The sequence below is a fragment of the Amblyomma mixtum genome, chromosome 6, assembly GCF_055824585.1.
Source record: "Amblyomma mixtum isolate Tamu chromosome 6, ASM5582458v1, whole genome shotgun sequence".
Lineage (NCBI taxonomy): Eukaryota > Metazoa > Arthropoda > Arachnida > Ixodida > Ixodidae > Amblyomma > Amblyomma mixtum.
In genome coordinates this window covers 160,947,847-160,965,234 of record NC_143017.1, presented here as the reverse complement: position 1 = coordinate 160,965,234, position 17,388 = coordinate 160,947,847, and the positions used below count along the sequence as shown (strand labels likewise).

Below are 17,388 nucleotides of genomic sequence, written 5' to 3'. Positions count from 1 at the left end.
AGTCCGTAAGGAGACAACGGGGTCCCGTTTTCTCTCCCTCTATCTCTGTGTGTGTGTGTGTTTGGGTTTTTCCCGTCGGAAACGCATCCCCGCGGCGTCGTTAGGCCAGAGAGCCGGAAACGCGCCGGGCACTGATTCGGCGCCCAAGCCGCCCGGCAACTTCTTCTTCCCTATGAGCGCGGGTGCGTGCCTTCGATCGGAATTGCTTCAACGTGAGTGCGCTCGCGCGTCGCCCGAGGATTCGACGTCAACGAATCCTCGCTTTCCCCGTTCTCCTTTCGGTCCCTTCTTTCCGTTGCTCCGATTGTTTATCCTAGCAGCGAGTCTTCGTTGATTGGGGATGGCGACAAGGGCTCGTGCGTCTCTATATACGTGCGATCGGCACTGCCGGAAGTTGCGTCATGCCCTTTCTCTCTCTGGATCTGAACGGATCCTGTGTTCTTGGCGTCTTCAAAAAGCGCTGAAAGCAACTTGCATCGTTGGTGCCTGTTTCTGAACCTCTTAGCCCTGCCACTTTGAACACGACTGTGTTATTTGCCTGGCTCTAGGGAAAGTCTGTTACCTGTACTGGTGAAGAACTCGGCAACGTGTGCGCCGCAGCGCAATGTGAGGGCGCAGCGCCCTCTAAGTACGATACATGCTGTACACCTGCCCAAGGGCGTCCGCAGAATTTTTTGCAGGGGGGGGGGGGGGGGGGGGGGGGGGCATTGGTTGTTGGCGCCGGAGGGGGGGGGGGGGGTATATTCGTAGCAAAAAGGCACTATTTGCGGAGTAAATTTATTTATTTATATATAAATAAAAAATAAGTAAAATACACACATGAAAGAAAAATTACAAACAGCAAATTAAAGCGCGGCTAGGAGAGATACATTGAAGTTTATCAACGAAGAAACAATTAAAATTAATAAAAAATGCAAAAAGATACTATCACTTCGTGGAGAAGAGTGCTCAGTCTTGCTGCATACGGGTTCTCGAATCACCCGGATTGATGACCAGCACACAGCACAATATGTTCACAAACACGCAACTACAGTCACTCAGTCAGTCTTCCTTGAACAGCAACTGTAGGCGCCTCGGATTTTTCTGGGCGAATTGCGTAATTACACGTGTGATAAATTCACTTCTGTGCTTCATTACACGCTCTCGGTGCACACTCATCATACACATTGAATGGAAAAACGGTTGGACGCGCACGTTGAAAACAAAAGATGACTATATATACAACAAACTTCTTTACAAGATAAATGTACGCTCGCAGCTTCATACACCTCGCTCCATCTTGCTCGCGCATCCGCACAGTCGAGCAACCGCACACACACTGCTCGCCGCTCATCTTTTTCTCGTCCGCTGTCTTGGTTGTTCTCACCTTCGTTGACAACCGGCCACTAAAAACACCGAAGCACAAACACAGAGGCGCGCACACGTGCAAGGGCTTACTTGCCGCAATATCCCCGAATGCTCACTTTGGGGGTGAAAGGAACGCCGCGCGACTTCCGAGGGGAAGGAACACTCTCCACTCCGGTCGGAAAATTTTTTTTTCTGTTTTTATGGGGTTCGGAGCCCCAAAACGACTCGGGCTATGAGGGACGGAGTAGTACAGAGTTCCGGATAAAGTCGACCACCTGGGTCTGGGTCTCTTTACCATGCACTGACACGCACAGTACATGGGCGCTGTTGTGATCTGAGGCCCAGCCAGAGGTGACAGGTGAGCCAGGCAGGCGCCATCGGGCTGCGTTGACCAAAGACGCTGGTTTCCGGAGAAGGCGCAAGAAACGCTGGTGTGGGGGCGCCTCTGGAGACTGCGTCGCCGTGAACAAAAGCAGCTAATCCCATTTGCCGAAGATTCTGAAAGCGGCGCTTCTACCGAACTGCACTCTCCCGTGGATCGGAGGAGACAGCGAGCGGCGGCAGCGGCGCCAACTCATCGCCCGCTTGACCCTGAGCAGCCCGACAAAGCGGGGATGGACACGGCTGATTTGTCCTTCCCTCCTGAAGAATTCATCGGTGGCCGGCGTACGAAGGCGAAAACAAGATGCCCTGTGCACTGTCTGCCTCCGTGTCGCTATCTCTCTAGAGATCAAAGAAACAGACACCCATCTCAAGACGGCTCGAAACACATGCTCGCCGGTGCCGCTGTATGTCTGCAACAGGTCGCCCTTCAGTAGAGCTAACGATGGCGTGGTTTGAAAACGGCGGAACGACGCACGCCCGGACGCGGCATTTCGCAGATGTGACCATGCGGGGCTGCTTTTACCCTTTTGACTGAGCGCACCACCGCCCCTGGCGTGCGGCCATCACTCACGGCCATCACTCACGGATACGTCAGATCGGCGACGCTACGCCAGGCGCACTTCCTCCATGCCAGCCGCTCCGACGCGAGGCAGCGCATGCGCAGAACGTTCTTCTTTCGAAAACCGGCTGGGAGAGGAGGCGAGTGGCGAAGGAGGTAGACGGGAGGGTGGCGTGGGAGGCGCGCGCGGTGCATTCTGGGTGGGCGGCTTCGGCGCGTCTCGGCGCGGCCGGCGCCCGGCGCCGGGCGCAGTCAGACCGCGCCGGAAGCCGCCGAACACGCTGGCTCGAGTGAGTGATTTTCCAGGGGAATGCAGCCCCCCCGGACGCCCATGCACCGGCCGGCATTATGGAGCGTGGCTTTGGTGAAAAATTTTAATCTCTCCACGAACGCTAGTATCCGGGCGCATTGCTTTAGCTTCAGTGGTGCGCTATGTAATTCGCGCTCAGAATTAGACTGCACTTGTTTATTCCGGGCCGCGTCAAGCAAGGACGACGATGAATTCGTTTTTTTTTTCGTTGTTATTTCCCTCCTTAACTGTGAGTTGTCTATTTGTACGCGAGCAGCAAGTGAATGATTGCATCATACAAAACCCGCTTCACGTTCCTGTTTTGACTAATATGTATATTTTTGTCTCACTTTTAAGGCTTACGTTAAGTGGTCTGAACGCGTGGAGGACTCTAGTTCCCCGCAAACCTTTTGAGATTTCCACACGTCTCCAAAGCAAAACTTGTGACCTGGAGACCTTTGAGTAAGGTTGCACTAGTGTTCCTGCCTGCGCGGACTCTATTTTCTTTTAAGCTGAACACGAAAAATAAAACTGTACAAGCCATCCTCTCTGGGCCTTTTCCGGCCGCCATCTTTGAACTTGCTTTGCTCGCGCGCTAGAGCGTTTGTATGGGGTCTTTCCATGCATGCGTAGCCGTCGCCGCAATTTGCCTCTGTCCTCTCTTCTCCATTCTTCTGGCCGCCATTTCTGTGGCAGCAGTTCCCGCTCGAGTCTCGACAGCGTATACGCTCCCCGTCCCACCACTGAACCATACGCCCGGGTTCGCCCGACTGTACATGCGGGCTCTTTCGCCCGCAACCAATGCTTTTATATCCTTGTCTTTTGCGCTATGGAAAATTTTTCCTTTGTCCCGATTTTACTGCGGACGCAGTTAAACTCCAGCGTAGCGTAACACGGCTGCCTAAGTACGGTCCTCTGGGGAGAACGGCGTCTATCTCTCGAAATGGAAAGACAAGATAAAGAAAAAAGAAAGAAAAGGAGCGAGCGAGAGAGAAAACGAGGCTGAGCTTCAGGACTGTAAAATGCGTCGTAAAAACGGACAAACGAAAGCAGCCGTCTCTGAGGCTGAAGCGGCACGGCGGCGAAAGAGGGTTCTTCCCGCGAACCGAGGAGCGGGAACGAATGCGCAGTGCCGGCGGGTTCGTACCAATGAATTGCCCCCGGGGCTATTTTCCGCGAACACTGTGGCAACGATCGCGGACGCCGTTCGCGGAACTCGCTGAATTTATTTGTTCTGTACTCGTTTCTTCTCCGTGCTGTTTTGTGCAGTGCCGTTGCAGTTGACCACAATTCACTCCCTTCTGCACTCATTTGGTTCCTTGCTGCACATTCCTATTCTCCTTTTCCTTACTTCGTTACCCGTTTCCCCACCGCCATCGGTTGCTACTGTATGTAGCATTGCGGGTTTTAAACCGGTCGATGTGTATGTCGATGGTTGCTCCATTGTTGTCGAAGTTTTACACAGGAATTTCGTGTTCTGTTTCACAGAGGGTTGACGATATAGGGCAGAAAGTAGCTGAATGAGATTCAAGGGTATACGCTGAGCAAGAAACTGGACAGCGTTTCATCAAATTTTGCGCTTGATTTCTGGAACGGTGATCGGCATTTTGAAACGGTTGAGTCAAAAGAACTTGCCTTTCTCATGGTTCGGTGGATAAAACTGGCCGCAATCTGTACAGTTGTTCGATTTTTCATCACGTTGATGTCATGGCGGTATGGACATGCTGAAGAGTGTGCATGGTGCTTGACCGCACAAGCCACTCGGGGTTGCCAGACTCATCCACCTGAGGGCGTACCTGGCCATGCTTCAATCTGAGCACTGGTCTTGAGCGGCCGGTGGAGGACCCCAGGCTTCTTTCCCTACCGCCGTGCCATCGAGTTAGTCACACCTGCAATGGCCGCACTGATGACCTGTTTCTCGCTTTTCTCTCTATCTCTCTCGTCGCCGCAGAATGTCGCGGCGAGCTCTTCCTGCAGCCTGCCAAGTCCGAGGTGAGCACGTTCACGCGGGACAACTTCTTCGTGACGTGCCTAGGGGGCGCCGGCACCGACCAGCAGTCTCTCACGTGGACGGGCCCTGACGGTCGCCAGATCAGCGAGCTTAGTGGAAGGCACGTTTTAATCGACTTTTGCCCGTTCTTCTTGTTATTACATGTCGGTTTTCGCGCATAGCACTCATTACTGAAATTTCTGGATTGATCATTAACCTAAAAGAAGCAAGCGTCTAGCCAAGGACAAGAGCTGATTCGTCAGTAAATTAATGGTTAAGCATGGACGAAGCTAAGCAAGCAGGAAATTCATTGTAACAAAATCACAGTGGTGTTAAATATTTTTTATGTGGACATACTTCATGTATGCAAGAGATTCTTAACTGCAGGATTGATTTCATATCGAAAAGAGTCGAAGTTAAGGCCAAAGGTATAAGTCGAATTGCAGAAAAAGCATAGTAAAGCACGGACAAAGTTAAGGGAGCAAGAAATTCGCAAAAGAAAAAGTGCAGTGGTCTTAATTAACAATATTGTTAGTGAGAAAGTGCCTTACACATGTGAGATCCTCCACCCCACCCACTCCAATGCTTTGCACCCGACCAGAGATCTGCCTGTAATTCTCCTATACGGTTTCAAAGGTAACGGTTTTACAAGCGGAGAGGGGAAGGACACCAAATGGTATTTTACAGGGAAAACACAAAGAACACACTCCTTGTGTATATCTTGTGTTTGTCCACGAGCACCTTCATTCGAGCTAATGGTATGTGAAGAAAAGACATCACACTCCTACTGCCCATATTTTATTTTGACTCTGTACCTTTGTGCTTCTATTGATCCTGTCGTGAGACACACTTGTATGACTGTGGCCAGTTATTTGAATGCATGAGTGGCTGAGCGAAACATACTTTTTATTTTTTTCTGTTCACATTTGTCAGGATCCACATTGAACCTCCTCTTCCTGGCCAATCCGATCTGAAGCTCGTCGTGGAAGAGGCCAGAGAAACAGACAAGGGCACTTACACCTGCTCTGCACCAGCGCAGGGCGACGAAGTGTCCTTCAATCTAATCGTCTACCGTAAGTTCATCTTCTCTGTTATTCGATCCACTTCATGAAAAGCCATTTCGCGCAATTGTACCTTGTACCTAGCGGACTGTGCTCAACCCATCCATTTTGCACAACCATTTTTGTCTCATCCTAGCTGCTAAAGCTACTTGCGAGGCTGAAGTATGTAAATATAAGTAAAATAAATTCTACAAGGGTGTATTTTGCACTTAGATGTATTTTACTAAATGCTTTCCATTAGTACGCCCTCAGACTCTGTTCCATGCGTGTACATCATGAATGTCTTGCTAATCCTAATTCCTCTCTCCTGTCTTGCTGCGCACGCCCAGGAGCGATCACTTTCGAAGGCACACCCGAACTGCAGCAAGGCACTGAGGGTGAAGACTTCACGCTCAAGTGCAGCGCGCAAGCCGATCAGAAGCCAGTCGTCTCCTGGACCCGAGACTCCAAGTCCATCACAAACGGTGCGTGCTTCTTCGAAACTCTCACTTGCTCTCGCGATTCAGCTGTCATACTTGATCAGGTTTTCTTCTGGCTCCGGACATCTTCGTCGGAGGTCTTTGCACGGAGGTTACTGCATCCCAATCTTTGTGAACGACTCATAAATCCGAGTTATATTGGTGCTGCCTTTACACAAAGGACAAGACAATGCGAATAACAAACTGTTGCTTGTGAACGGGGCTAATGGTGCACCACCTAGTTGGCCATTGCTGGCTTTTTCTTCTGGAATGCTAAAGACTAGATTAACAGATTTCTTGTGATTTTTGCTTTATATCCTATTACTTCTACTGTGTCCTTTTTATTCATTTTCTGTGCAATGCTCCCAGGAATTGCAGGGGCCAATCGGCTCTTCAAGCTGCTCTAGAATCTCACCGAGTGAGAATCGGAAAAAAATTCAGTACATTTCAAATAAATTATCTCCTTTCATCAGAATTGTTTATCGTAGATCCCATTTCAGTTTTATGCTTCAAAAATAAATGTGTTTGGCTGCGACATTCTGCTGCGCTGCGCTGTCACTCCAAGCCAAGAAAAAGACTAAAGTTAGTGCTTTGGGGTCTAAACGAGTTCTCTCGAACGTTGTTCCCTTGGAGACTAACCGCTGAGGGCCATTAGCCATAGCCAGTCTCCCCATGGACTAACCATTCACCGTAGTTACTATTTGCTCTATATATTCAATCCAACTTTACTCATTTTTTCTGTTTGCAAACTGGCCATTTGCCATCGTGACTTTGTGCTGTATATAGCTCGTCCAATTTTACCCTTTTTTGGCTTAGGTAGCATCTTGGCACCTTGTAGTACACGCTAGTTGAAACCACAGCTACCTTATCATTAACCGTGCCGCGAATGCGCTTTCTCTTGGTCCTCGCAGACAAGAAGTACAAGCGCGAGGGCCAGTCGCTGCTCATCCGCAACCTGTCCCGGCAAGACGCCGGCAACTACACGTGCAGCGCCTTCTTGGCCACCTCTCACCTCTCCTCGGTCAAGTCCAAGGTGGTGACTCTGCAGGTCAACTGTAAGACTTCTCTGCACACTCTTGCCTGTGCTGTCCCTTTGTCGCATCTCACGCGCAACGAACCGGAAATGTTTCCAGTTTACTGTGCTATGATCTTTCGAATAGTTCTTCAAGTCGCCTTGTGAGAGTGCACAGGTGTGGTGTGCCATGGCTGAGAAGTCCAAGAACCTCCAAAGATTGGAACAGAGTTGTAAGGGTCAGAACAGAGTTGTAAGGGTCGGAACAGAGTTGTAAGGGTCGGAACAGAGTTATAAGGGTCGGAACAGAGTTGTAAGGGTTGGGGTAGAGGAGCAATGGATGCAGGTTGTCACCACCAGCACTGACCTCTGGCCCCGCATACATGGTTTCAGATCCTGCTGAGTGGAAGCAGCCCATCCAGGATACGGCCTACTCAAGCCCCGGTGCCATGGCCGTGCTCCACTGCGAGGCCGCCGGCATGCCTGAGCCTAGCGTGCGCTGGTTCCGCAACGACCATCTCCTGGAGCCCGACGAGAGCCGCAGTATCGTCGGGGATGTGGGCACCAGCACGCTCAAGGTGCGTCCTCTCTCCCCGCATTTGCTCTTGACACCATCCTGCAGAGCAGAAATTTACTTTGCCGGGGGAAAAAGAAAAGGGGAACTACTGATGGAACGTGTTAGTAGAGGCGTGGTGTCGTTCATCCGAAGTAGCCTTTGGGGAAGAATTGGGAGGCAGAGGTGTGCTGCTGAATGCCATCATATACAGAGTGGTCAGGATGCAAAGTAGCATGCAGTCATGTTCTGTTCCCTTTTCCCTTTCAGGGAAAAAGGGAACCTCTCAAATTCTCTCTCTCAATTTTGCCTCTCGAATGGATTTCGAGAGGTAAAATAGGTGGAAAGGGGAATTTTCATGCAGTTTCAAGAATATTAACTAGCGAGATATTCTCAGTTTTTTCATATTGTGAGTTTTCAACCTGCAGCAGGGAAAAAGAACCTGAAATGGTGATTTTTGGGTCAAATTGAAGGAATTATCGGTTTCAGCACGGAACACCACTGGAGGCACTTGTGTCATCTTCCCACGGGTGTTTCTCGCGGTTTCGATTTTCCTTATGTCACACTTGTCTGGGCAGTGGTGTCAGCGATGTGCCCTTCTCATACAATTACAGGGGTGCGACAAAATGATGCAAATATATGCTGAATTGCAATAAACTTGCGAGACTAAGGAAAAAGCATTTCCCGCAGTTTTATGATGAACACATCACACTATACTAGGTTACTCCTGGGAGAAAAAGCACTCATAGACATTTCCTGTGTTATTACTTTTTAAAGGAAGAAAAGCTTCTGAACAAATTTGAGATGTTAAATAATTTTACTTCCTTCCCACAATACGAACACATTAGCCTTGCATTTGGCGCAAGATGTCCTTTGTTACCTATGTTCCATAAAACACAACTCAACAAATGTGCATGCAGATATGTACAATAAAAGTCCTAGCATGTGCTGCTTCTTATACAGCTGGCCTTTTGCTCGGTGCACACAGCAATATACAGCATTGTATCGTCGCGTAGTGGTGACGGCAGGTGATCCAGAAGGAAGACAGGCAGACATGCGTAATAACTTGGGAAACTTTTTATTGGATGTTAAGGTGAGGAAAGCACTTGCGACTGTCTCCAAGATCATAGAAGCAGTTGCGTGTGGCTACAATCTTGCCAGAGAAATCTGGTTGACTCTCGTGTCCCAAGGAAAGCATGAAGACCGTGCACTGACTGCTTCAACTAATTAACATAAACTAATTAACATGGCAAAGATATACAGAATTATTTATTATTAAGCGTGTACAGCTGAACCACCTTGGCTGTTCAGCAATAAGAGTGCGCGTTTGTATTCTGTGTAGAGGCTTCACGCGAACCTATGCAAGATTAACCACCATATCATTTGCTTCATATTGGTTGAGGCCATTATCAGCTGGTTTCTGACTGCACCGTAGGATGGTGAACCAAATTAACTGAAGCAGGATAGCACATATGTCAAAGTGTCACTGGCAATAGGGCTTTTGAGATAGCAGTGTGTGATTAGAATCTGGACAGGCATGTCGTATATAAATGACTGAAGTCAGCCAGCATTTTACATTCGCTATTGATCTGTATGACTGTTATTGCAATTTACTGCATTTCATGTATTTTCTGGCTGGATGTAAAGCAAATGCTGTGTTCACTAAAACCGTCCTCCTTTAAGACTTTCGTGACGAGTTGTGGAGTTAGTCCTTCTCTGTGCCTAACTTGTCGGAAGCCTTACAACCACTTCCTGGCGATAAATGTCACTAGTACAACCTCAACTCATAACATCATTCTCACAGTGCATTGTTTTCAGTGCTTTGCATTTCGTAGAATTTTGAAGCTGGTCGTAAATTTTCAATCCCTTGCACCTTCTACAGATCAAGGTGGCTGATGTGTCTGACTTCGGGGAGTACATGTGCCGAGCTCGCAATGACCTTGGAGTCCTGGAGCATGTCATCACTCTCAAAGAAGGAGGTTTGTCATGTTTGCTTGTTTACTTTTTGGTGCTGAATAAATCTAAGGGCTGCTCTTGAAGTGTCTTGCCAAGTTTTCAACCATAAATTTAAAGGACTATGGAGACCAAATTTTCGGATGCATGTCCTTTTCTTTGGAGTGATGCACTCTACAGTGGTATATATGAGTCATGACGTTGAATTCACCTACGCCTGCTCAATAATTTATAATTGATTTTTTTAATTTTGTCGTTTTGGTTTCGGTTCCAAAAGCCGGCCGGTGGTTGTGACGTCAAAGATGATATTAGGTCACGTAAGACATGCAAAAACTGCGATATAATCGCTGCTTGTTCATTTTTGTCATTCTAACTCTTGGCCCAGTTTGTATCAGAGTAGATGTGAATTAAAATGCAGAAACCAGTGACCATACTGCCTTGTTTGTATGCCCCACATGACCTGAATGAGTCTTTTTGCGTCATAGCCTCATTTGGCTGCTGAAACCAAAGCCAAAACAGCATGATACAAAAAATTAAATTATAAATTATTTACCCTTTATTGGCACTGTGCACGTCACTGTTTTCTGATGTGCTGTGCATCATTCTGAAGAGAGCGGAGACACAACTAAACATTTTTTGTCTCTACTTTTCTAAGTGTCCGCGCATTGAACCTTTGCAACAGATGAAGGAAATGCAAGTTGGAGGTTGCAACTGGTAGCTCCGTAAAATTTTCTTATCTTTACCTAAATGCAGCATTTGTTAAGGATAGTTGCTACTATTTTGACGGGTGAATTAAGGCAAAGTGGCAAGCCGAGAGAGCGATTTTCGAGCACTTTATGGCAGCTCACCGAGAACGCTGCTTCATGCAGTGTGTACGCAAGTCACAGGAGCTACGTCACGCCATGCTTATTTTCTCTACCTCTTTCCCCATCCTCCTTTCCATCTCTTCTCTCTTGGTTGTTAGCACTGCGACCATTAAAGAGGTGCTGCAGGCATGCACCTTGCATTTGGTGCACTATTGGAGAGTTTGTCAGTGACTTCACTGACAGATTTAGCGGGAGGAACTCCGTCTACAAGTTTTTTTTACATGTTCCTCAGTGGAGCATTTTTAGCATTGCTGCCGTGGGGGCCCAGCGGTCATGGTGCTCAGCTGCTGACCCAAAAGGCACGGATTCATTCCCGACAGCGGTAGTTGAATTTCGATGGAGGTGAAATGCTAGAAGCCGGTGTACTATTCAGTGTCAGTGCACGTTAAGTGGTCGAAAGTTCCGAAGCCCTTCACTGCGGCGTCCCTCATAGCCTGAGTTGCTTTAGGATGTAAAACCCCAATAAACCAAACTCAAACCATTTTTAGCATTGGTGCATATAGATGTTCAGCCAAGAAAGCGTTGACAGAGACCTACAATGACATTCTCGAAGTCGCTTGAAACTAACCATGTCTTCTAAGCTCTAACACTTTTTTTTTTCTCTTGCCTGTCAATAGACTTTGCAAGAATAAAAAAATAATTCGTAGCCCTTTGCTCCGCTTGCCGAAAACCAAAAAGGAAACAATTTGTATACAGATATGGCTTACTGGACAGCCGATGACCTAAAATCTGAGGTTTTATATATATATTGTTCACTTTATGAAACCGCAGCTAAATTATGCGCACTTGAATATCCAGGGAACATATCTCCCGTACCTTTCAGTTCCAGTGTACATTTCTGCAGTCGGTAGAACCAATTGATGTCGCCTACAGACAAATTCACAGCCTTTTACAGTGCACGCATCATTTTTTACCGTAGACATTTGTGTACTGCTTTGCATCCTCCTACATAATTGTGTCTGCCCTTTTCTCCTCTCCTGCAGAGGCGCCCAAGGCTCCACGAGTGGCTGTGATCGACTCCAAGCCAAACAGGCTGGTGTTGAAGATCGAGCACCCGCGCAACGAACCCCTCGAGGTGGTGGGCTTTCGTGTCGAGTACAAGACAGACAAGGATTCCAGCTGGGACAGTGCAGAGCACAAGGAATATGGCACCGGTGCGTGCACCTCTGCTGATCTTTCTGCTGTCTCCTCATTGCATGACCGGGCACGCGTTTTTCACTGAGCCTTGGCTACGAATCTTTTCTTATTGAATGATGCCCTAAAGAATTAATGTGTTCAACAACGCTGTGAGATGAAGTTCGCGAACATTGTTATAGATAGAGAATTTCATGCATGTACTGGCAAATATTGCTGTCCTTGCTTAAAAAAACACCTCTTCCGAGATACCTGTCTTCGAAAAATGAAAAATGCAAGCATCGTTGTAAATGTCAAGCGGATATGAACACTCGGGTGTGCACGCATGCTTACCTTGATGGATTAGACAAGAGACATCGACTGACCGCTGCCCTGGCAGTGAGCTTCGACATTAAAGTGAAAGCTCTTAGGCACGTCATTGCATGTGAATTGGCGGCATTAATTAGCATTGATGTGCACCTTATCACAATACAACTTTCACATATAGGCATTTCGGTTGTGCATAGATTGTGTGCGAATGCCCAATGTTAATCCCAGTGAGTATACCAGACGAGTGCATGCTTCCAGCGTCCACAACTCTGCTTGTGTTTGAGAACACGATGTCTTGTCCACGCTAAATGAAGTGTTTTCATCGGGGTCTGCAATGCATTGCATCAGTGTATATGATGGCTGATTGCTGTGCACGTAGCATAAAACATGACAGAGATACCAGTTCTTTGTGGACACTATGATTGCATGCACGCAGCGATCTCTTTTGAGCACAGTTAACTTGATGCAAGGGCAAACAGTACCTTCCTATTGAATTCTTGATCTATTCATGGTTTTTTTATTTGCACAGATAATGGCATGCAGTATGTGCTGGGGAACCTGAACCACGACACCAGCTACGCCATTCGGGTTTCGGCGAAAAATGCAGCGGGCTATGGTGACTTCTCGGAGGAGATCTACCACCGGACCAAGGACCCACAGCACTACACACAACACAACACCAACGCCGCCGTCGGTGTAGCCCAAATCGCGCCCGTCCTTGCCTCGTTAAACTGCCTGCTCCTCCTCAGGCTTTAACGAGCCACATGGTACTCGCAATGGGAGGTGGGGACAGAAAAAATTGAGGACGGGCTTAAGAAAGAAATGGAGCCACATTTCCTCTTTTCCAACACTTCTTTTTGCTGCTTCCGAAGGACTGTCTTCGGGCAGGTGACTGACATATGGGGCATGGCTAGCGATAAAGACCTTTTCCATTGCTTTGCTCTGTGAGCATACCAGTCTGAGGTTGTAGCAGTCAGGCAGTATTTAAAGCATGCTGACCTCTTATTATGAGGCATCCTAATGTCATAGATTTGTCCAACATCAGCAAGAGTGAAAATGCAAAGATGCATGACTACAGGTTTTCTCGTCTTGTAACTTGCACCCATGCATGCTGAGCTGCATTTTCAGCAGCCGTACACAACACTGTTGGCACAATATGCTTTACAGGATGTGCATGATGTCACTCCTTAGGTGAAACACAATGGCATTATCTCTACTGCGGCATTCTTTGCTGTCGTGCTAAGGATACTTTTTGTATTATATTGAGCAACAACAAATACTACTTAGGATATGCCACAGAGCTCACATAGTGCAGCAAATAGGAGAGTATCTTTCTGGGCACTCCTTAAATTGGAAGCTTGCCATACAGCCATGGTATGTCTAAGTCACCTGCTGCAAAAGAGGTGTAAGACTAGGTTATCAAGGAAATTGATGAGTGTTTGGGACAGTATTTTTTATTTGAGACCATTTTATTTTTTTGCACTCCTCATTCTTCTTAGTGTAACTGTATGAAAGATTGACACCTGCCTGTATAGGACATTTCACAAAGAGTATTATTAGGCACTTGTATGAGAGATGTTTTTATTATTTTAATCACCATGAGAGACATACTTTTTGCATTGCTGAATGCTCCACCAGGATTTCTTTAAAATGTCTTTTGCATTCTCTCTACCTGGCACATAAATATTGCGTCTGCAGTTTCATACCATGTCTGCTGCAAGAAGACTCCTAGGGCCGCTCAAGACTAACTTTCCAACAATGTAAAGTGGGCGACCAAGAAACCACTGCATTTAGTTTTTCTTTCGGGCATCTTATGTGGTGATCGATATCGATTTCTGGATGCTGCAGAGGGCTCTGGGCGCTACAGCTGCTACTTCTGTTACGGTCATCAGCTTGAACGAATTTAACATGTGTACGTACATGTGTGTATGTGTGTGTATGTATGTGTGTTTCTGTGCAAAACAAAAAGTGCTGTTGACTTAAACAGACTTTTCACATTCTTCACTGAGACAAACATGCGTGCCAGTGTGTTACACCACGAAAAAAGAAAATCTCATTGGTTGGTGTCGAGAAGCGCGTGACCTGTCTTGAAGTTCATCGTTCTTTATGGCTTATAACCTTGTAGGTGTTCTTCCATAACACAGATCTCTGTTGTGTATGTGGTTTTTCACAAGAGTATACTTGTACCCAGTGGTGTTTGGCAGCGCTTCAAAAGAGCTATGGAACCGCTTCCAGCATGCCACAGTGTGGAATTTTGGTGTTGGGTGTCGTTTGTGACTTTGCTTTTCACAGACTGTGAAAGTTTTACAGATGCTGTGGTCTTCTCTACATCTCCAAAAGAGCGGTATTGCTTTTTCTCGTATATCCCAATTCCTGTTTTTTCCCAAAAATGTGTAGTACTTCTTGAAACTGATAGAAGCTGTACTGTCCATGAATGAGCTCAGTGTTGATGCATGTCTCCTCTGCACAAATGAAATGCAGTTCGTGCATTCACTCTGCGGAAAGCACCTTCAGCGTTATTTTTCAAAGGTTTTTCAAAAGCGAGGACTGTGCTTGAATCTTGAAGTGAAGCACCATGGTTATTTTTTTTCTTAAGTGCATATTTGTTGGCCATATCATTTGTTTCTTGCACTTGTACTTTGCCAGTAGGAGCAATTCGTGGCCACAGTAGAAGCACTACTGTTAGTTTGGAATTTGACGTTTTCACACCTCTCACTGGCAGCAATGGTGGTTCAGCTCAGCACCTGAGCTGGCAGTTTCGGCGCACGTGCGGGCACCTTATCGCTTGAAAAAATATTTATACTGTTCTTGCCGCATAATCCAGGTTGCATCACACGCAGTGTCACACTACATGTACTCGGCCAAGAGCACTGTCTAGATTGTTTCACGTTTTGCATTCTGCTCTCTCTCTCGCTGGTAAACTGAGGAGTAACCTGAGCAACGAAAAGTGCAGGATGCGAGGAAATACTGTTTTCTCATGAACTTCTGCTCAAGCACTGCTTGCGGGTATCTCTGTCACGCTGGGGCCCCCGGACTGGCGGGGCGCCCGCAAAGTGCGATTATGTGGTGCCATCCTCTCGCTAGTGAGTCATTCGTTGAACTGCATAGGGCGCAGGTCTGTAATCCTTCTCCAGACAGCTGGCCAGAGGTCGCCGTTGCTGGGGGCTTAAGAGTCTTGGTATTGGGTCTTCCGGCGCGCACCGTGCATGTCATCGAAACACTCCTGCCGCGATACCAAACTCTGCACACTGCACTGGCAGCCTTCAGCAGGCAGTTTGGCAAAGGTCACTTGAGGGCAGGATAGGCTAGTGCACTGTGTGCTCATAATGTCGGTCAATGTGAATTAAGTGGCTTGTTACTAACTGCACTTGTTGAAACTATCGAAAATGAAAGAGCTGTACTCAAAAAGCTGCATTGGTCAGAACATTGGATGACTTGTGTCGGCAAGCAGCGTTCTCATTTTCGTTTCGTATTTGTACATGTAGCCGTTATCTTACTGCTAGAATAGATTGTCACATATCGAAGCTGACGAAAAGATCCCTTCAAATGCTGCCGTTAAATTATGCGTGCTTGTATTATAAGAATATATCTAGAGAAAATTTTCTTCTATTTCCTGCACTGCCAACCAATGCTAAATTCAAGATCTTGGATGCCACCCTTATAAGTTCGTGACTTGATGTTTCTTTGGGACAAGTAAATTGCTCCAAGTTGAACCACACATCACATACCCTGTTTCAGCCAGATTTGTAGGTGCACAAAACTCCCTCCAAAGAAATCTTTTGCGGGCATTTCACGCCAAAGGGATCTCGAAGCTAAGAGATGTCTCATTTTGTGCGTTCTCTGACTTGCTCGTACCGCGAGCATGATCACTTCTATGAGCCCCCAAGTGTATGTTTCCTTCCTGCCCTCGTGTTTGACTCGGACATTCAAGCCGGTTCATGACAGATAAAAATTGCTTCCAGCCGCTCTAAGGCAAGAATGGCGCTTATGGTCCGCAGCCAACCTTTTTTTTTTTTTCTAATGAAGGTACGCTTCTCTGAGCAAGTCCACCATGCCGCATTGTATTTATTCATTCACTAAATATTACCTGCAGGCTGAATTGGCTTCTCAACTGCATCGAAAACTCAAAGCTGTCGAGCAGCAAATTTGATTAGAGATGGCCGTGTAGTAATCCCTGCGCATCAATTATTGCTGAAGTCTTGCTTCCGAATGCAAATCTGAAGGATGTATCACAGCAGATTAGTTTTTATTTATCTTCCATTACCTGGGCTGAGCTTCGTTCATTTCTCCGTCTAGTGCATTGAGATGCGGGCGAGTTCGTTTCCTTGCATACTTGAAATGGTGGCTGTACATATGTGGTTGCTGGGTGCGGTGTGTTTCGAAGGTGTTGAGGGTGGTTGCCGATATGTGCAGGCGTGCGTGCTGTTTTCTCGGCCAAGTGCCGGAAGTAATGTCGAGATTGTGGAGTGTGCAAGTGTGCTTCTCATTTGTTTCTCCGTGACACACGTGTGAAAGATGGCCGCGCGCTTTCTTAACGCTGACTCCCCAGCAGCGATGGTTGAATGTGAACGGGGCTGTAGGGGAAAACATGGGGCCGGCGAAAGCCGAGAACTGATGTCTCTGGTGCAGATATTGAAGAAACAAAAAAAGGAAATATATTGTTAGTTGTTCTCGCTGTAAAAGCATGAAACCGTGCAAAGCTGTTTTGTGTGTGTTTCTCATACCTGTATAGTGCTGCAAGAGTTTGTATACTATACATGGCGATTTAAAAGGTAAATATATATATATATATATATATATATATATATATATTATATTACAAGTCTGCAGATATCCTCATGTGTCCCTTCGCCAGCTGTTCTTATGTTCTATTTTTCTATTTTCTCCTTAACTTTGGTCCAACTCTTGGGGTATGGTGTTTTATACCTATCTAGTGCATTGACTACTTTGTTTCCTCATGCCTGTATCAGCTTTATTTTTTTACACGCGGATATAAATATATATCTCTTAAGGTGCCAATTTGACTGTCTGTGTACATTCCCAACACTAGCAGATTTTTATTTTTATTTAATGTAATGTTTCTTACCTCCACTTCTGGTTTTGTTACTCTTTAATTTCCTTGCTGTATTGTGCCTTCGTTCGAGCTTCTTCAACGAAGTCTTCTAGAAATCCTGGCCACAATTTTTCGCGGTGCATAGCTGTTACTTTCAAAACAATGTATACATCTATGTGTTATGTAAATAAACATGTCTCTCGAAAGCTGTGTCCATTTGTATGCACTCTGGCATGGTCGGATTGAGCCAAGCAGTTTATCGAACTGCGCTCTTAAAAGTTTCACCAGCTTCTGCGAAAGCAATACTACGCCCATGAACGGCCTTTCGCGTAGTGGCGGCCAGTAGCCACGTTTGACCTTTAGAATGACCGCTGAGGTCATACCAGGGTGAAAGATGACCTCTGGCGTCATACCAGGGTG

At 46.7% G+C, this 17,388-nt stretch overlaps 1 protein-coding gene across 1 annotated transcript in view; it reads left to right on the top strand.

Annotated features, from left to right (window-relative positions):
• Window positions 1-17,174, top strand: part of LOC149341017 (fasciclin-2-like) — a 278,252-nt gene extending 261,078 nt beyond the window's left edge. Inside the window, exons 2-9 of the mRNA XM_089549961.1 lie at window positions 4,531-4,690; window positions 5,503-5,642; window positions 5,960-6,094; window positions 7,000-7,143; window positions 7,494-7,678; window positions 9,536-9,632; window positions 11,456-11,626; window positions 12,445-17,174. Of these exons, the coding sequence (XP_089406087.1) occupies window positions 4,531-4,690; window positions 5,503-5,642; window positions 5,960-6,094; window positions 7,000-7,143; window positions 7,494-7,678; window positions 9,536-9,632; window positions 11,456-11,626; window positions 12,445-12,671 (1,259 nt within the window). The 3' untranslated portion in view covers window positions 12,672-17,174. The remainder of the gene's footprint in view (window positions 1-4,530; window positions 4,691-5,502; window positions 5,643-5,959; window positions 6,095-6,999; window positions 7,144-7,493; window positions 7,679-9,535; window positions 9,633-11,455; window positions 11,627-12,444) is intronic.
• Window positions 17,175-17,388: the final 214 nt, after the last annotated feature.